The 21,853-nt window shown below is 33.4% G+C and overlaps 1 protein-coding gene across 3 annotated transcripts in view; it reads right to left on the bottom strand.

The window, feature by feature from the left end:
- The window catches only part of CDH10 (cadherin 10), a 93,322-nt gene that overhangs the window by 11,795 nt on the left and 59,674 nt on the right, over positions 1-21,853 (bottom strand). For all 3 annotated transcript variants that reach the window (XM_058041894.1, XM_058041807.1, XM_058041971.1), the window contains exons 3-8: positions 20,345-20,639; positions 11,338-11,457; positions 10,574-10,741; positions 5,375-5,562; positions 2,236-2,489; positions 571-707 (exon numbers count right to left, since the gene is read on the bottom strand). In XM_058041894.1, coding sequence (XP_057897877.1) covers positions 571-707; positions 2,236-2,489; positions 5,375-5,562; positions 10,574-10,741; positions 11,338-11,457; positions 20,345-20,639 — 1,162 coding nt within the window. The remainder of the gene's footprint in view (positions 1-570; positions 708-2,235; positions 2,490-5,374; positions 5,563-10,573; positions 10,742-11,337; positions 11,458-20,344; positions 20,640-21,853) is intronic.

Genomic DNA, 21,853 nt, shown 5'->3' with positions numbered 1-21,853 from the left:
GGACACAATGTTCCATTTAGTCCTCTGCAGTGTAACTCTTGCCAGACACATTTCACTGCTGACCAGTATTTTTTTCCTTTTTTTTTTAACTGATACAGAATTAGCCCTAAAAAATTAGTGACTTTGAGAGGAAGTGATTTTTAGATGCTGATTTCAAAGAGCTGTAGGTGCAGATACCATAGGAAGAGATAATGAAAGTATTTCTAAGGAAATGAAGAAAATAATAGAGACAAAAACATAGATTACTATGCTAAACTCATCTATTTTAACAGCAAAATCATGTTATTGTCCTCCAAGAAAGGAATAAAAATAATTAGTCCAAACTTATAATTTAATTGGCTAACATTTCAGAAGTAAGTTGGACGTTAAAGGTCAGTGATTGAGGTAGCTGAGGAAAAGATCGATGAGGAGACAGCTGCTGTTAGCTACCCCACAGTTCACTTTTCCAGAACATCTAGTATAAAGGGAGAGGGAGAAAATAAAGGAGGGATGTTTTCATCACAAAGTTGCAGCTGTCACTTTACAGGCTAAAGAAAACTGAAAGTGAAAAGAAAAGCCAAATTAGCTTACTAATCTCAGCTGCTATAACACTAAGATTGTGCCATTGGGATATCTCACGGTCAAGTGGCTTAGAAGTATAGATGGACCCGTTTCCAGAATGAATGTTAAATATCCTGTCAAGGTCAGTGTGACGATCCAGAGAAAACCTAAATATGACAACAAAATAGAAAGTGTTGTCAAAATTATAAAAAGTCAAAGAAAACATATATTTCACAAGTCACTACAGGTTTTATGTTCTATATTACAAAGGTTAGTTTTGAAAAGACATATATTTAGTTTCTATAAATACTTCTCAAAATTCTGAATGTTAGCTCCATAGAACAAGGAATTAAAACTTGGATTTTAAGAATGTGATGCAATAGTGTAATATTTGATAACTGGAGCTTTTACAAGATTATAGGAGAATTATTTTAAAAAATAAGAATTTTAATGTATAATTAAAGAATTAATTTAATCCTGAAAGGAAAATTGTCTTTGATATACTGTTTCTTCAGACTGAGATTGACAGCTAATTTACAAGCTGTTCAAAATTATTGCTATAAGCTCAGCTTCTGCTGTTTAGAATGCATTAATTCACTAGAGATCAAGATAAAAAAAACTTGTATAAAAATAAGTCCACATGCAGAACTTTCATGCATAGATGTTGAAGGACCTTCTATTTTTCTATAGTTGCTATACTTCTGGCAGGCATAATGGCCACCAATATGCTATGGTAGTGTCAAACTAGAAACAGAAAATTTTTCTTTCCTCTTTTTTTTTTAATATTTAACATTACCTTAAAATTAGAATTAGAATGGAATGGAATTAAATGCAGGATTTTGTCAAATACAGAATGATTTTTAGAATACGTTTCAGAATTTGGCCAAATGTTTTAAAACGTTAAATAGTACACTTGTATAGTACAATAGAAACAAATGTTTATGTTTTTATGAAAATTTATGAGTGATCTAAACTGTTAATCAAGTGCATCTGGTTTCATTTACAGTACTTAACTAAATTGAGCCAAATAAAAAAAGCTGTTATATGAAAACAACATCTATCCGGTTTTGGTGGCTGCTGTTTGCTCACTCCACTACACACAATTGCAGTAAATATAAAAAGACAAACAAATAAAACCCCAATGAACAAGTCAATGCCAAAATGAATATGAAAACAACAACAAAAGAACACCCTATGAAAACTTCTTATAGTGCAATAAAGACTTACTCAAATGTTTTTGGTTTTTTTACTACTAGCTTACTTTAATAATTCTTAACTAGAATAAAACAAAAATCTACTATTTTCTAAAGAAATTATATTTAAGACTCTTTGGCTTATATGGTAAGCATTTCATTTTACTTCATACATGTTAGGTTTATTGAAGTCTAGAACTTGTTTAATCAGCACTCTAAAAGCTTTTCACAGTGCGAAGTAAAAAGCAATCCTGATGGGCCTACTTGAAATCAAGTTTTTATGAATTGTGCCACTGGAAAATATTTTGTGTGTCTCTTGAGTGCAAGTAAATTGCTTTTGCCTGACATATTTGTAGGTTTACAGACAGCACCATTCCCAATTCTGTCTATCTCTGGGACACTAATAAATAATAGATAAAACACCTCTACGTTAAATTAATGTTGTATTACTATTTATCTTAATTTCTTTAGCAAACAATATGTTTAGACATTGAAGTATTACCTTATTGGACTTGAGGCAGAATCAGGATCCCGTGCCATTACTGTTCCTATTATTGTCCCCAACTCAATATCTTCATGCACCTCAAAAAGGTAAGAAGACCTGCTGAAAACAGGAGGTTCATCTACATCTTCTACAGAGATTTTCACAATAATTGTGTCTTTGAAAGGCCCAAGGTAATAGAAACGGGGATCCACATGGGTATTTTCAGCTTCTACTTTCAAAGTATAAAGTCGTCTTGTCTCATAGTCCAGTGGCTAAAAATGAAAAGTGCAATACATTTTATTAGATTAGATTTACATATTGGCAGATGTTGACCTATGTACATAATGGAAACTGAAGAGGGCTCAAGCCTTATCAGACCCTACCCATGCATTCTGGGAGCACCAACACAGTTAATATTTTCCCCACCACAGGAGTCACTTTGTCAAATAACAAATTACATTGTTTTTAGAAGAAGTATCTTTTCCTGTATATTAGTTAAATTATCTCAGCATGAATGATAAAAAGATTTTCAGTGCAAATTAACCAATTATTCAGGGAATTCTGCAGCTGTTTCATAAGAATATGGATTTGAAACAATCATATAACCATTTAAAAAGCTTGAGATACTGACTGGAAATACAAACATTCCAGAACAAGGTATTTAACACTAATGTTTCATGGGAAATTCTGTAAACCCCTGAATAATCAAAATGACCAGAGTATTGCTATTGTCAAGCCCATATAGTAGGCCTTAAATATCAGGAAGGTTTTAGGTGTCTTTTGAGGAAGGTATGTGTGTCAAAGCTCTCTATATTTAGAGAAACAGTGGGGTTTAATCTTGTTCCTTTTCATTTAATTTAATGAATCCAACATCAGAAGGATTTTTTTTTTGAAAATATATTTGACATTTTTGTCAGCAGTTCCTTTTTAAAATGGGAGGAGGAGCAGTTCACGGTTATAATTAGAAATCATTTTGAATTGAAAATAATTTTATTCCTTCAAATTTTTCTAGCTGTCATAGATGAAAAGTGTTAGCTAATTAATGATTCTAAGGAAATGAGCAAGCTGAAAATCTACCTTTCTGACACAAAGAAGACTTTATTAACTCCCACAGATTCTCAGAGAGATATAGAACTGGTGGTTTTCATTCATCAAAATGGGTGGTTGATGGCTTATTTTTTTCTGCCTAGCTGCTTTTAAATATTAATTAATGTTCACTAAAGATGCCAAAGTGACAGGTTAGATATTTAAATACACTATTCAAAAGCAGAAAGATGCAGTCCAGTGCATGAGAAAGAACGAGTTTCCCCACTGCCTCAGACTTGTTTTAAAAAAGTAGTCAGAGCAGAGGGGAGAGTATCTATGAATACAAATGAGGAAAACAACCATTTAACCTAGATCTGAGGCTATTGCTATGTCTGTAAAGTGCATCATTCAGCTGTTAAGGGACACTGGCTTCAATCCTAAAAGCAAAGAAGACATGCTAGTCCTGACTTATTCTAATTAGTCTAGCCTGGCAGAATGTGCACCATGATTATGTAAACTTGCTACTACAACATTCACATCCAGTTTGGACATATCTACCTACAGTGCAAAACATGGGTGTGAAACATGTGGATTTTACAGGCATTCAAGCACATCCACAGTAATGAAGGAAATTCTTGCCCAAATATATGAAATTGTGGAAAATCAATTATTTTGTCTGTGAGAAATTGTATAGAAAAATTTGTATAGAAAAAGTTCTTTTATAGCGCATAATAAATTCAGACTTAATAACTTGGAAGCTTTGTAAAGGAACACAAGCTATTTGTAGTTATTCACCACTGAAAACAGAAATTACAATCAAAGTGGATAAATAACAACAAAAAGAAAAGAGACTATTTTAATGAATCAATGAACTCAGCATTCTCATCTCCTTCCTTGCTTGTTAGTGCTGTTGTCTGTGGTATTGAATAAACTATTTATTCATGACTGAGAGAGCATCCTGAAAAATGCAAATTCTGTCAGACTGCTAATAACAAAATCAAAAGATCTTGTTCATTAGTATTTATTGACATTTTTGGAACTGCTGTATTGTAATTTAGGAAAATTCTTGTGCTTGATTCAGCTGCTAGACTTTTTTCCGAGATGCTATTGATTTAATGTAATTGTGTGAAAATCTGAAGCAAGCAAGAGAAGAGCATCTCAAGAAAGCCTTCACAAACTAGGAAAAGAAAAACTATTAGACCTCAAACTTTCGTTTTTTTAGTTTGTTTTTTTTTTTTTTTTTCCCCAGATAAACAACTACACTGACTATGAACAAAATAAAACACGGAAATTAAAAAGGAACATTCTTTGCAGAACTTCTCTCTTCCTTGGTTGCCATTATCAAGAGATGTGAAGGTATCTTTTATATCACTGTTTATTTCATTATTCTATGCTTAAGGACATTTGTTTGGAAAGCTGATATAAACAATGTTTTATCTTAAAAATGGTGCCTGAACTCTTTGAAGTTCATCTCAAACTCCCAAGGACAAGGACCAAGGGACTTATGGAAGGGAAATTTTTGAGGAGTAGGAGAGCGGCATTTCTTCTTGTGAGATAGACTTAGAAAACAAGCATCTGAAAGTGCTCTGACAGTGCAAGACAGAGGGCAGAACTAAAGCTAGCTCTGGATCAGGAACAAAACCTTCATTACATACACATTGCTCATGTGGCAGCCCTCTCACACATTGGAAACAGGAACAAAACCATATCCTTCCAACTCATGTCTGTGTTCTGGCACACAGATCTCATCTCACCCAAGTAGATGAGAATCTCACAGAGAAGGAATGTGTGTCTCTCATCAGTGAGTGAGCTGCTGATTGCTTGCTGAAGAAAACAGATTATAGAAATACTTAAGAAGTCTGCATTTGAAATCACAGAAATAATTAGTGCTAAAACATTGGGGCTGGTCCACTTTTTCATACTTTGCTTACAACAATGCTTTGAACCTATGTGTATCTTAGATATGTTTACCACCTTTTATTTCCAGTTCACCTTAAAAGGAAACAGTATCTTTCAGTCACTGATGGGAGATGTTAAGCAATTAGCAAGTGTTATCACATAATGTAAGCAATGAACGCTTGTGACATAACATTGACATCAAAATAATTTAGTGAATGCTGCTAACAGACACCTTTCGCACAGTGATGACGCCTTCCTGTGTGTCCTTCTGTGTCACAATATCAAACATATCAGTCCCATCACCATCTATAATTCTGTACTCCACTTCTGCATTTTTCCCAGTGTCTGCATCTGTGGCTTTAACGCTGCCAATGGCTGTCCCAACTGGGGAGGACTCGGGGATGCGGAGATGGATGGTACCTGTCAAAGAGACAAAGAGCCATTCAGGACCCCCACAAGCTGGAACACATGCATGAAGTAACACTGTGTGGCACAATACCTGGTAACACAATTTTGTGTATTTCTTTGTTCTAGAGAACTTGCCATTTAATACTGAGGCAATGGAGAAAATATGAGGCAGAGAACTATCCAGAGAAAAGTTTTATATAGAAGACTGAAAACAAAATTGTTGAAAAAACATTCATAGAAAATAGGATTGAGAAAGATCTTTATTCTATCTCAGAGAAGAATCAACTATATCTGCACTCTTCTTGCCTTTCTTTTCCTTGTAAGTTTCTTGTTCTCATTTTTGTTTCATTCCTGAAATATCATCTGGAAAGACTGCTGTGTGTTCTTGCTCAGTTTCACTCTTCTTTTTTACCCTTTAATATCTAAGGGCAATCTTTGAGATACATATTACATGTATTTTATCACGGAAACAATAGCAAGAATAGAATTCCTTGATTTCACTGGCCAATTCTATGCAACAGACTGACATTTCAGCTTTCAAAATTAGATAGTAAGATATCATATTAAATAAATTTGAATAACACATTAATGCAGGGAGAGGTATTTTAAAAATCTACGAGCAGAAATTGTGCCTATACTTGTTGAAGCAGTTAATTCATACTGAAATAGGCTTATGAATATTACAATTCTTGGTTCGTGCTACTTTCCTTATCTCAGTTATATCCCTTTGTGGTAGTGTCATGCAGCTGATAAAATACATAGGAATAAAACTGTCATCATTCAGACATGCTGCAGTAAATTGAAATAAGTATCTTACCATGTATTTTAGCATTCCATGTCCTAGCCTTAGTGTGAAAACTGTAAATAAGCATTGAGGTATTTGATCCCATCTGTTGGAACATACGCTACAAAAACTCGTGGGGGACATAATACGCTATGAAGAATTCTCAGAAAAAATATTTTAAAATTAATGCATCTCCAGTTGTCATTCCAAAGATTAAAGTGAATGCATCAAATCTCTCTTGGAAAACATTTTCTTCTATGGCCTTTGTTAAGTTTTCCAAGATTTTCTGTTCTACTTAGACACTACCTAAGTTAAAGGAGTCAGAGGTAAGCTTGAAACAACACAAAAATGGAAATGGTAAAGGGCAGCAACCACAACAGTAAAAAGCTGGACAGGCTACACAAAAAGCAACACATAAATACATTGCCCAAATAACTAGTACAGAAAAGTCCATCAAGGGCATATTAGTTTTGTGCAATCAAGAAGAGTCATGGGGAGAGATTGGCATGGCTGTATGGGAAGGTCACTGGCAATGTGATTTTATCAAAACTCAGGAAAGCATGAGTCATTTGAGGATTACTGGTGTATTACAAGCCATCTACAGAGTGACACTTAGTACAAAAACACCCTATTATTTATTGGGTCATTAGAGATTTTTTTCTTCCTCCACAGAGTTATGTTTTTTCTGTTCTATTATGTTATTATGTTCCCATTTGACAGACCTAAAAAAGCAAAAATGCAAAAATTGAAAAATAGATGCATTCACATTTAATTTTCAATTAAACACTGAATGAAAAATATTGAAATATTTTAATTTATTTTCTTCATATAATTTTACTTAACCATATTTTAATATGAAAGGGACATATAGCAGCAGAATGAATTCTTTATGGCCATGTACACCTCCTTCTATTTGTATGTGTTTATTTTTGCTCAGTGGCATTTTGATGTTCAATTGAGTATTTTATCCTGCATTTTCTCTAATATTTTCATTATCTTTCTCTAATATCTAAACCTGTTATACTTCACCAGTAGAGAATCTCTCTCTAATCACCTAATGGTAAAAAAAATGCAAAAGAAAAATTATCCCCAGTTTAGTACTTCAGCAGTACTATAGGAGACTACGGCGAAAGACTTTTTTTTGTCCCCAATTAATATTTATATGCTATAATTATTTTTACAAGGTGTCAACTACTCTCCACATTTTTTTTCAGCTCTTAAAATTATATCCCTATGCCTTCTGGACACTTTGACTCCCAGTGCAATGCTCAAGTCATTATTTAGTCTACAAAATTGTAAGAGCTCATGCATGAGTTGCTAATAAGGTAGTGGAAACAGAGAGGGAAAATAACCAGAAACTTATCATCTAAAAGATAATTTTTAATCTAGCCTATCTATTTCTAGAAATCTCCACCATAGTATGAGACGCTTCATTTTATTCCTTTTGTCACTGAATACATTTAATGGACTAAGTATGGGATGCAGTGCAGCTTTGGACCCTGTATCAGAATACAAAGTACACCAAAGTAGACTCATCCTGGCAAAACTCTGCTGTCAATCTGATTTCTTCCTTCTCAAGGAAAGCAGTTTACTCTTTGCATTTACTCCAGTGAATGATGTCCTTTCATTTGTCTGTCAGGAAAAGAAATGGGAGGATCAAGGAAAGGAATACTTTTCCTTAGACTAAGGAGAGCAGAAATCAGCTTGAGGATTACAGTCTACACACTTGGGATTGCAAATACTTCAGTCAGTCATAAAGAATGAAAAACCAATCTCATTTTTCCATTTACCCTTCTTCTCATTCACTCTTGAATAGACATATAATCTAAGGGCAAATATTATAAATTACCACAGGCTATAGTCTCACAGGATACGTGGGTGCCATAATTCAGGTACACTGAGTTTCACTGAGTCTGAGGCTTCTAAGTCCATAAATCACATTTTCCGTTTATCACTGGTCAACACCATCTCCTTACTTCTGAGAACACCTGGAAGTATTATAGTTGAAACAAAGATCCAATGTCTGAGGTCTTTGAAGACCTTTCTGTAGCACCTTGAAAAAGTTCTCAATCTCATCACCACTGTTATCTATGGGGGATTTAGTATATTTTTAAGAAGAGGAAAATATTATGAAGAATCCTTGTTTCATAATGCAAACAACAGAGGAATTAGTCGTTCTTCTATATTTATGTTTTTAGAATGTATAATACAATAAATTATGTCAAATTTTCCCCAATTTTAATATGAGTTTCTTGTGGGAGACATATAAGCTGATATTAAACATTTTATTGAAACATATAGCTGTAATATGGGGAGTCCTGTGGAAACATAATGGGAATTCTAATACTTAGCCTGATAATTTATAAATCTTATGTGAATATTATTGTTTCATTAACCTAATACATCTGAGTTTTTTTATAAATTGGAATAGAATAAGAATAATTTTACTTAATCAGTTTCAATTCCAGCAGTCTCACTGAACTCTGTTAAAATCATGAATCATTATAATGTCCACTTCCATTTTGAGGCTAAATATATATATTTTTAAAGTTAATAGCTATTTTTACTTTCATATATTTAGTAAAATATGTCATCCTTATAAATGTTTTAATTTTCATCTCCAATGAAACGCGCATTTACATGTAACAAAGAAAGTGGCAGAGAGAAAGTAGAGAGAAAAATCAAACAAAAACAACAAAAGCCCATGAAAGCAAAGTTAAGTTTCTTTAAAGCAAATGACATATCTGATTTAAACTGACATTAAAGAAAAATGCAGAGATGCTACATCAAATCCTTCTCTATCTCAAATATTATGTTGGAATCCCAGATAAGTCATGTTAAAGTGGTCTGGAAAGTTGATTCCATCATTCTAACTTCTAATTTACCACACTGTTCAAGAAACAAGAAAAAAGACGAAAAGTATAAATATGCACTTTTGAAGCTGCTATGCTGTCTTAAGTTTAACTTATTTTTTTTTTCCTGTAAGGCTTTGAACATGACACCTCTTTGAACAGTCTTCTCCAGTGTGTCCAGAGAAGAGTACTACAGCACTCCTGTCCTACACAACAATGGAAATACCATAATCTTCTATATACGTATTGAAACAATAAAAATGATTTTTAAAAATTGTGGAAAAATGAAAAAAAATTAAAAAATTAATTAATTATAAATAAATTATAATGTAACAATACATTCTGTTCAGAATATGACCTTTGTAGAAATGCACAAGTTCTTCTTACTCAATGGTGTATGATTATTTTTTTTAAGTGTGAATATGAAATTACATGCTGATAAACATCTTAGCTGAATGCATATATATTAACTTCAATATTAAATTGAACATAATTATGTACTCCAGTTCTGCCATAAGGAGCATAATTTAAAGCTGATTCTGTTATTTTGATCAAGAAGAGTGCATCAGTAACTACTGGATTGAGTAGAATTATACAGAATGTATAAAATGTGTGGTGAGGATACTTTAAATCCTTTACGTACTAAGTTAATCTAAATCATCGTGCAAATACTGCAACTTCAATTAATGCAAAAGGCTTCAAATGTATTTAAAATGCTTAACTGTTACAAGTTCAATGCTGCATAGTTTAATATTTTCACATCAGAGACCAAAAATATTTTCACATTTTGGTTTGAGGATACAAAGTCTTGACAGCAGTAGTATCAAAGAGCAAAAAGCATTATAAAAACCTTCACTAAAGCTGTAAAAAACCAAACAAAAGTTAAATTTAATTTGCTTTAATTTGGGAAGTTTTGTATATTGTTTTGTAGCTCTATAGCTGAAAAGTACAAATCTGTCTGATTCCCTTTGAGTAATTTCTTTTCCACATTCTTCATGATTAAATATTTAAGCAGATACCTTAATTCAAATATTTCTGCATATCTAGAATTACAACATGTTTTGTTCTCCAGTGGGAGAGCATGTAGGATTTAAGCAATAGGTAAGGAAAGAGCAAAAACATTGCTCTAATGCTCTTACAAGTCCACCTACTATTGCTGTCCATATTCCTGGGAGGAATTCCAGGTTTACTGCAGTTATATTTCATCATGTAACTGTTTCTTAACCAAAAAAAAAAGCTTTAAAATTTAATATACTGCTTTAATAATAATAATCAGCACATAAGCCTTTTGTTTATGTGTGCCCCATAATCTAGATTTACTCTAAATTAAACCAGATGGTGACTGCTTAACTCTTGCAGCACAAGTCAACTATTAAATGCAGCTTACTCTGGGGGAAGCGAGGTGGATTGTCGTTGACATCAGTCAGGGTGATGTTCACCGTGGTGGTCCCTGATAATCCTCCCATCTGGCCTCCCATGTCCTTTGCCTGGATAACCACTTGGTACTGCTCCCTGTTTTCTCTGTTCATGTTCGGCAACGCCGTCCTGATGATGCCTAAAAGAAATAAATTGGAAAACAGAATCGCTAATAATGTATTTGTTGCTTATCTTTTTTATATTAGTCCTGAAATAAATCTCTAAGATATTCATTTAATGTTTCAAAGAAAAAATTTCTGTCCATAAGTTTTATAATAGTCTTACAATTATAGTAGTCTTTAGTACAGGCTGTGTCTTGGTTGAGTGCTTGTTCTACTTCACAGGTACTTTTCCAGTTTCATGCTAAAAATGCTTCAAGATATTTGTGCCAAAGGTTTAGGAGAAAGACCATCTTTTATTAATCTAAGTAGAATCATTAGGGAAAAAAAGAACAATATTTTCTGAGGAAAAAAACCTTTATGCTTGCCTTTATCAGAAATGTTGTTATTTAAATCTTAAGCAATAAATAGTCCCATTGTGAAATTACTTATACTTCATAATTTCACATGTCTTGAGTTTTTATATGTATTATAAAAGTTATAAATAATGAGAAAAAGCAAGAAATGCTCTTTCATCTCAGTTTTTAATTACATTTTTTATGCGATCTAAGGTCTTTTAAATGAAAGGAAAAGTTTAAAGTTTATAGCAAATGAAAATAATGAAAATATTCATTACCTGTTTCTGGTTCCACAGAGAAATATGGCTGGCCTTGAAGTATGCTATAAATTATTCTGGCACTGTTTCCATATGAAGGGTCATCAGCATCAGTAGCTGTAACTTGGACCACAGAAGTACCTGAAACATCCAAAGCCAGCTTAGTTGCATATGACACTACACGGAGGTGTCAGAGCATCAATTTCCATTCCAACAGACACCAAAGAAAATGTCAGCTAATACTAATTGGATTTTCCAAATATATTTGTGATCTTCTAGTCAATTTTAGGTACATTCTTCCTTATTCTGGGTCTCCTTCTACATAAATTGAAAATAAACTTCCGTAATTCCAAGTGAGATTAAGATTTAATTAGAAAATATAAACAATAGCTGTGTCTGAGCTGAATTATTTTCCTTACCTAGCTACAACAATTTCATGTATGCACATCCTCTTTGCAGAAGACACTTTTTTACTTGGAACAAATACCTTCATTCCATTGCCTAGAATGGGTTTGGGGTGTTTTGTGGTTTGTTTTCTTTTTCTTTTCTTTTGTTCAATGATATGAGTATGATATGAAACTACACATGCAGGAACATGACAGAAAAAATGATTAAACAGGTCATTGGAACTTGTGAAAAACAAGGCATCGTTTCTCCCTGATTTTAAGTGTTACTACAGATAGATATTACCGAAAGAAACACTGTCACATGAACTTTGAAATCTGCTGATTATTTAGATTACAGAAAATTTCCTAACCTTAAAGACTTTTCCTAAATTTTAATAGAATATACCAATCCTTTAAAACATGAAATATTTGCTTTTACCACTGTTGGACAGTTTTTCCACAATCAAAATATTTTTCTACATCCTGTTCAACTCTTCCATCACAGAAATAAAGTATGAACAAGGATCCCCCCTACTGTGCATCCATAAAGTGCAGACACTATTTTAAGTATATAGGAAAGAACTGAGGGAAAAAAAAAGGAAAAACAATCACCACAAGCACATGACTGGCTAGCCATGGGCTAATCTGAGGATCAGAAGACTTCAAAACTTTTTTCTCCTTTTATCCCAATTCCCTCAAAATTCTTTTCCCCACAAAATATGAAAAAAGACACCTGTAAATCCAGGACCCTTGGCACAATTATTTACTTCCTCACATTATCCGCATTGTCTGTCTATACTACACAGTTATTCTAACATACATAGAAAAACAAGTAAAAGTAAATGCCATTTCTCCATTTATTTGGGATTTTATGACATGACAACAAACCTGCTTTTTATAAGTAAATTATTCAATCATAGCACCAATACCAAGGGAATAAGCCATGTGCCTAACTATTGAAACAGAGATGAGTTTTCCGAAATATTCTGTTTTCAACTGCTAGAGAATAAAAATACTTGTTTCAGTGAGTCCCTAAAAGTACTGGCTTCTCATAAAGAAGGCAAAATGGGCATATTGCTGGTTATACTATTCCTATTAAAATGGAGTGAATAATGAATTTACAGAGAAAAGACCCAAACACAAAATAAAATTTAAAAAATAAAAAATGCTACACAAGTATAAGTATAAAGAAATTAAGAGAAAATAACTTTCTATTGTATTGAAGATTGCTCTGGTAACCATTCGGAATATGCTGATTCCGAAAATTGTAGCATTTTTTAAAAAGTAAGAATGTGGGGATGGTAGGTGTGTTCTAAAAACTTTGTCTCTATGATTCACAAATGTCTTATGTCTTCAGCCACTCTGAACTCCATGTGTAGATATACGTCTATATAACTATTCTGCTAAAAGGTGAATAGGCCTTTCTGTTTAATATATTTAAGTTCTGAAGAGTGTTGTCTTGATTCTGAAATGCACTTTCGGACCATCCTACTACTATAGAGAAACTGCAGCGCTAGAATGTTTACTTGCTCCTAAAGAATACCTTCCCTGAAAAAGCAGTTGTGTAAAAGTCGGATAACACAAACCATGTTCAGTAACTGAAGTGCTGCAAGTTAAAAAAAGGGCAAAAAACCCCCAAACCACTGAGTACACTGACCAACAAGGAATTGTGCAAGTAAAGTTTACAACTCCTCCATTTCATATCCATACCAACACAGAACAGTCATAATCAAGACATCTGTCACAACTGCCTGATGTGTTAATCAGAAGCTTCTACATTGTAAATACATAAAAATGAACACTTTGTCTCTATTACGTGTAAGTGAATAATTAATTTTTTTCTAATTTTCACATTTCCCTAATTTGTGAAACTAAATGTATCTATTAATAGGTCAATTGTATGAGACTTTTGTTTTATTTTAGTTTAAAAATATAAGGAAAACCAATTTTGAAGAATAATTTGGAAGGAAACTGAAGAAAATGTTTAATAAATTTGAAATATATTTTAAACAACTCATTTTTAAATGCAATATTATATGTCTAACAGTTACTGCTATCAGGTGTCATAATGAATATATTAATTAATACTCTCAGTGCACATGCACATGAAACAGCAAATTACATCATCTATGCTTCTCTCCAGCTGGAATGAACATGGCTGCATATATACACCCCTCAAAAAAACCTGTCAGAAACTTCTGAAAATTGTAGATTTGTACCTATTCCCTCTAAAGTCTGTGGAAAGAGACTTATTCTCCTTAATTTCATCGCTATCACACCATGCAATTGGTGGGTTATGTTCAGGACAATGTACACTCTATTACCCAAATGCAGTAAGTGTGAACTTTACTTTTTCATGTTACCTCAGCTCTTTGGATTTTATGGGTCTGGTACCTGGGAGGAGAAGTGCAAGGGCACTACTACACTTCCAAGTGCCATTTAGGATGCAGAACTCCACTTGCTATGAGAGGAAAATTAATATATTTGGCCCTTGCTGCTGTTTTCTGCAAGCATCTTCAAACACAATACAAGTATTAATGACTTTGACCTCACAATTCATTTATGATGCATACATATTAGATAAAAATCACTGGAAATAATTATCTAGGAAAAGGAATCCACAAAATATCCACTGTAGAGATGGATTGTAAGCTTAGGTTTTGTTTTCTTTACTCCCAGCTGAGTTATGTGATACTTAACTAGAGTAAGTACCCTCTATAGTAAATTATCCATACAAATAACAAGCCAAATTAATAGAAATTTTTTGCTGTTTTTAGTGGGAAAGACAGGAAATAATGACACCTATTTTCCCCAGAAATAACCACACATGTTTTCCTCTGAAATAATCTATTTTAAGCTGCAGAATACAGAAAAGAACTGAAAAGGGCTGCATGTTCAGAGAACTCAATGTCAGAAAGATCTTTGACTACAAGATAGTCCTGTAAATTAGAAAACAATAAGTTGCAATCAAGCACAGGACTGAATAATTTCAATTATTTTAAGATGTCCTTTTTAAGGAAAAATATTTTAGCTTGATGGGACTTTGTTTTGCTTTTGGAGTTTTTTTTTTACTTTTTTTTTCATCTCCTAATGGCAGGATTTGTGTGCAGAGTGAAATAAAACTCTGTAAAAAAATAAAAAAAAAAATCCTGATTTGGGTTTTTGAAATGTCCTAAGTCAGAAGATGCAAAAGTGTTTGTTGAGAGAACTTTGTATGAAAAAAAAAAAAAAAGATTTTGAAATATCTTAGTAGGAAACCAGAAGGAGGTGTTGTAAGATGAATTCCATGGCAGAGCGGACTAAGCATTGGGAACTGGTGAAGAGCACTAATGAGGGAGTATAGAAGAAGCTAGGGTAAAAAGTTAAGCAGCTCTAACTGCTGTCTAAAGAGAAAGAAAAACATATAATAAGAGATAGAGATGACAGAACAACCCTGTACATCACACGTAAACCCAGAAGGAGGTTCCATCTTCTGAATATCATATATTGATATCCCTAATTTAGAAGCAGAAAAGCTACAAGATGCAATAAGGATAGGGAATGATTATAGAACATATAAGCTGGGAAGATATATAAATATATAAAAAGAGGTCTAAAGAGAAAGTTCTGAAACCTTTTCAAAAACACACTAATAGGCAAATTCCACAGGAAAATCCACCTAGAGGAAAATAGACTATCTGCAGTTTTGAAAAGAAATCTCCAAATGAGCAGAAAGAGATAGATAAAAAATATGATGGACAGAGCAGAAGACTGTCGTCAAAACCGTAAGAATATTCTGGGTCACAAACTCTGAAAGCAAGGAAAGGAAAAACTGAAAGAAGATAAAAATCCAGTAATCAGTACAAAGACTTCAGGAGAATAAGTTGTCTTCTCGGATATCGACCCAGCTGTGAGATCCTGAAGCTGGCCCATTTATGTCTGCCTTTTCAATGTTTAATAAGCAACAAAAGAAAGATGAACAAGACAACAAAGAATTTATGGGCCTTTGTAAAACACTCTATTTGATAATAGAAATAGCCGTATCCTCCGGTGTCTGTCTGGTTAGTACCACAGCCGGAGGAAGAAATCAAAACTGCTCTTGTGGTCTGAAAGAGGCTGGTGCATGGCTACATCAGGACTTGATAAGGTTTATGGATGGAGGCATATGGAGTAGATAAAGACTCAATAGTGCTTTTCTGACTTTCAGATCACCTTATCTTTCCTTCTAGTACAGGAAACTTCAGGATGGAGCAAACCCTGTTCTCCAAGGGTGCACAGATTTCAATCACTCCAAGGTTTTGTTATATAAGCATTTCATTCTTTTCTTTGCATGATGTGATACCATGTTTCTCTTCTTTCTGGTATCCAGATAAGTGCATGCAAGGTTCATATGAAGACCTCACCATTGTAGCTGCTTTACAGAAATAGACAACACAGTGGCAAAACTGCAGAATAGCTGACTTTTTGTGGTTTTTTTGACACTTCTTACAGTAGAGATAAGATTAAGGCAATTTGAAACACTGATATTCAGTACCAGGACAGAGAATGCAGTCACCAGGTGATGGCCAAGGTTTTGAGAACACAGACAAAGCACAACATAAATACAAGGCACAGGTACAAGTTGTAAGTTAGTAGTCATGATAAAGACTGATACGGATTTTATGTATAACAAAGAAAAAAAAGAGTAAATATTTATTATCTATGAAACATTGCTTGTGTGATGAATATACATATGAAAGACTATGTTTACTTCCACAGGAATAGGAAACAATGAACAAAGAGAATTGTTCTGTCCTCCAATAGGAGGCATGACATCTGATCTCAATCTGCACCATCCACGTGCACAAGGTCCACTTTCATCTTTGATAGTGAAAGTGTAATGTATTTTATTTTTCTTTTCACCCCATTTTACTATACTGTACAATCCTACTTTTATACATAAGGAACCTTCTCTGTGTAGATGTTTTGAATAAGCTAGTATCTTAAAAAACATTGTTTGGGTATGTTTATGTGTCTGTCTAGTGGTCCAGCCTTTACACCTGATTGATAGTAAACTATTGAACTTAGATGTACCAATAGTAGCAGGAGTGCAAGTCATCCTATAAGAATATTTATGTATTTTTGGTGGATAATGCTGTCATGGAATCATCTAATATACTGGGTTGGAAAGGATCCATAAGGATCACAAGTCCAACTTCTAATGCTTCTCATAGGACTACCTAAAACTCGACCATATGACTAAGAAAAGCATTCAAGACACTCTGACACTTATCTGGAGAGCCTGTTCCAGTGACTGACCAATCTCTCGATGAAGATCCTTTTCCTAATGTCTAATTAGAGCTTCCCTTGCCACAGTTCCATTTGATTTTCTTGTGTCTTATTGCAAATCAGCAGAGAGGGGAGATCAGCACCACCCCTGCAAGGGCACCTGTGACAGCGAGGTAGCTGTGGAACAGATGCACCTGCAGGACTGGGCAGGAGCCTGTCACGATTCTCCCCTGTCCCTGAAGTCATGGCATTCAGCCAAGCGGAACAGAAGGAGGACAGGGAATCCTTCACCTGGGATTCTGTCTGCTTGGCAGGTTGGACACAGGAAAGGCAGGGTGTGGTTCCAGCAATATCTCTCTTTCTCAGACTCCCAATATGTAGCATGGTGCCACACCATGTTGACTATGTTGGGCTAGGTAATGAAAATATTACAGTCCTGATAGTACCACACTTTCTGTAGAACCATATAACTCACCTCTATTCAGGTAAGGGCCATAGCAATTTAGCTTTCTAATTTCTCTTTCTGGTACCTATCACTGTGAAAATATTAATATCATAAACTCCTCTTAATGTTTGCAGACATTTATAGAAAAATTAACTGTTTCTACTTTCTCACAGAAGTGACTACTACAGGGGACATTTAACGGAATGTGCAATTACATCCAAGACTGCAATTTCTATCTGCATGCCTTACATCAAGCCTGACAGTTTCTTAGCCCATGGCCAACAGTACTGGGCAAGTAATGGGCTGCTCACAATAACATAACTTAAAAAAAAAAAAGGTCCAGAGAGAAAAAAATAGAGAAATGTCAGAATGTATTCCCATTTTCCTTTGAATGAGGAAGTGAAATTGTAATAAAAAATGTAATTGTTCCTTTTTTCATAAATTTCTTATGGAAGTTGCTGTACTAAAAATTCTTGAATTGTATGATGCCAGAAAAAATACTAATTTAAAAATATTTTGTAATAATGATGTGATAATATATTATTGTTGCACCAAAATGTGAAGAATTTTAACATAATGACTTCACAATTTCTAATTAGTTCTAGTTTTCTAAAAAGTGTTATGCAATTTATTCTTTTAGAAGACTTCTCTCCTTCTTCCCTTAGCCTTTAGTTTTCAGATTACTGAGTAGATTTTTTTTTTAAGTTGGAGAATTAAATTAGTGTTATGAAGAAATGAATACTTTATAAATCAACTTTGATGAATACTTTATAAAATCATGTCATTCTCTTATGGACTACAGATGAATATAAACCTCTAGGGAGCAGACATAAAGCTAAAAGTAATAAAGCTCAAAGAAATGTTGCCTATCAGGTAGACAGTCAGTCACTCTAGCAGCTGAATGACTGCATTTATAAAATCCAGGAACATGATAAATTTGAACTGAGTTATAATTCTCCTAATTATTATAATTTTATTGACAAAATGAAGTCCATTTGTTTCAGCTATTTATTTAAGATTCAAGGTTAACACACTGTACACCCAAGCTGGTGTGTTTGTTGCTCTTTGTTTTTCTATAAATTATTGTTTTCTAAATATTTTTCTTATCATGTTATCTCATTTTTTGTTGTTTTAATGCTGATATTTTGCAGTTTCCAAATTTTATGATCTATGTACAGCTGTACAGATACACTGGAACCTTGCAATCTGAATACTTCAGAAGCATTGAAATAATGCTGTGAAAGTTTGAGAACACTTAAAGAAAAAATGTTATTTATGGAATTGAGACTGATGAAAAGAAGAAACAATAGCTTATAACTTAGTATTATATAATAACATAATATTTATGAAAACAATGATTAATTTTATTATATCTTTCCATCATGTTTTAAACAATTCATTTTGTAATTTACAGAAAGAACACGAGAAATAAAGTTGAAAATCTGAGACATACTTTTTCAGCCCTCCTGTAATCCAGCCAAATGCTTCTCTAGAAAATGCTCCAGAAATGTTCCCCCAGGATGCACTTTCAAGATGCTCTGCCTAAAGCTGTATATGTTTATGGAGGTTTAGAAAACTGACCAGTATGTTAGTAAATTGGTATCACACTTTGTTAGATTTTGGAACAGTAAAGGTGGAAGATTTTTCAGTTCTTCTCTTTATGTGGGCTGATTTGATGAGATTTCAGTACAGGCCTACACATTCATCTGTCAGATTTCTTTAACTTTCTTTATAAATTTTATTTTCCTTTACAATAAAAACCACTTGCTGAATGCTGGATTTGTAAAAACTGATTCAATCACAAACTGAAAGCAGATTGAAATATTAAGAACAAAAAGATATTAGTATTATGCTTCCATACATTGCTGCACAGATTTGCTGAGGGCATTCTCTCTCAATAATTATGTATTTTTTTCTCTTTTAGCATTTTCCAAGGTCCTTGAAGTCAAGTACTAAATTATCAATACATATATATTTAGGACATCTTAAAAACTTATCATCTCAACAGGCTAATTTAGTAATCTAAAATACCTGTTTGACCTATTCAGGCAGTGGAGGTGATTAAAATGCTAATAATAGCCTGAAATTACATTGAATGCATTGTTTGTTTTCTGAATTTTTAGAACTTAATATTATAATAGCTACATTTATACAATTAATTAATAATTATTATATTTTAAAAGAAACATAATATATTTTTAAATTTTTAAAAATTATTCTTAATGAATTGTATGCACTAATATCGATAATAGGTCATATTCGAAATGTTATTGGTTATAAAATTCAACAGCTGGCATGATCCAGGCCACAACTCTGTAGTTAAGATAGGATCTGAAAATACATTGAAAATACATTGCAAAGAGAAGAAAGATCAAGTCACACAGCTGTTTAACATTCATGAAGGTGTCATTTGTGGATGCAGTTAAGGAAGTGAAAGCGCAAGACGATTTGTCTATACAGTAAAAAAGTGACAGAAAAGCAAATAAAGAGGGTGTCTACCTTCAGACAGTGCATCAACAGTGCATGAGTCAATACATAATTCTCCTCACCCACAGAGGGAGTGGAAACAGCTCTCCATTCAGTGCTTACAACCACTAAGAACTTGCAGTGAAAATGAAAGAAAAAAAATATTGAGCTTTAAACAGGCTAATTTAGTCATCTTATTCTAACAGTTCCTGAGGAGGAGGATGATTCACCATTCACCTACTATCTATAATATTTATATTTCAAAGAACTGTAAAGCAAATAATTTGGATATTCCAAGTAGAAACAGATCTTAGATCATAAAAATCTGGTTCTGAATGCCTTTTCAGTATTTGAACAAATATGTCAAAATGAAAAAAAACAACTTATCAGGTAGAACTCTGCACATGACTGACTTTTGAAAAGATGTGGAAATAATTTGTCAAGTAAGAGAAAAGGCATTTGTACCTCAGTACAGAGAACTCACCTACTACTGACATCTCAGGAACACTAGCAGTGTAAACTTCTTCTGGAAATGTTGGTTCATTGTCATTGATGTCATGGATCTTGATGACAAACTCAGACTCAGGTTCCACTGGTCTCAAAGTTCTTCTGTTGATAGCTTGGGCACGCAGGGTGTAAAAGGCTTTCTCTTCCCTGTCAATTCTCCGAGTTGCATGAATATCTCCTGTTTTCTCATCAATTATAAAAAGAGTGCCAGCCCCATCTCCTGACAAAATGTATTTGAGGGATCCATCTCCTTTATCCTGGTCAGAATGAAGCTGAAATGGAAGAAGACAGTACTTTGTTTGAAAGCAATGAAAAGAATGGTTGTTTTTAAATATCAATATTATATTTTAAGTAATTCTGTATGCCACATATGTGGTTGATACCATTAAGAATGTAATTTTTATTCACCACTGACTGACAGCCAGTTTCCCAACTTAGTTCTCAGAATCTTTCAACTTGGCTGTTCTGGAAGATTTTTTGCAGTAACACCTGTTCTCTGCTAAGAAACCTCTGCACCACATTCTTAAAGAAGATTTTTATGTTAATACTGACCTTTTCTTTCCTTGAAGAGATCCTATTAAAAATTCACAACTGCTGTGCTAGTTGTAAATTCACTAAGCAGATAAAGAACATGGCTAAATACAAGACAATTAAGGAAATCAGAACCACTGATTTCATGAAATAATATATTTTTAAAATTTAATTTCATATTATTTATACTCCTCCCAAATTGCGGAACATTTAATTTTAAGTCATTTTCACTTGCACTTTATCAACTACTGTAAACAGACTAAAGGAAAACCACCCAAATTTATTAAGCATTCAGTATTGATTTAACACTCATTATTTAAGTTGTATAAAACTTAACTTCACATACATAACTTGCAGTCCTGACTGCCTTTATATGGAAAATTATTTAATTATGCTTTGTTGTTCAGCACACCCGCGTGGATGATGGCTCATTTGATCTTTTGGATACATTTAGCATAATTTCTCTAAACATCTTGTTGGAAAGGTCCTTCCAATCTCATTAATTCCATAATTAACTGAAAGAATCTGGCACTCGGATTTATTTTCACCATGAAATATATTCGTTTTAGTAAACTTAGTTTTGAGTTCAGCAGAAGGATCAAATAAAGTAGAAGCTCTTATTACAAAACTGAAGTGCAAATACATTTTTTTTGAAATCACACTCAAAAAATAGCAAAATATTCCAGTTTAAGAACTGGTGCATTTTTTCCCTTCTAAAAACAGTTATTTGCACATGTAATTACAGCACTGATTAAATCCACAGGAAGATTATATTTAGTCATGTGAAGAGTTTTTGTTAATTTAAGCCTCCATTTCAGATAATGAAAAATGTTATACATGTAGCATAGTATAAATACCCCCCTTGCTTTGCAGCCATGAAAGTATTTCTTTTTCATCTGTGATGCCCTCATGTTGTCTTCCATAGCAACTGTTTCAAGTATTAGAATAAAAATAT

Source organism: Melospiza georgiana, chromosome 1 (assembly GCF_028018845.1).
Source record: "Melospiza georgiana isolate bMelGeo1 chromosome 1, bMelGeo1.pri, whole genome shotgun sequence".
NCBI lineage: Eukaryota > Metazoa > Chordata > Aves > Passeriformes > Passerellidae > Melospiza > Melospiza georgiana.
The sequence above is the reverse complement of the archived record's forward strand: the minus strand, read 5'-3'. Positions and strand labels throughout refer to the sequence as shown.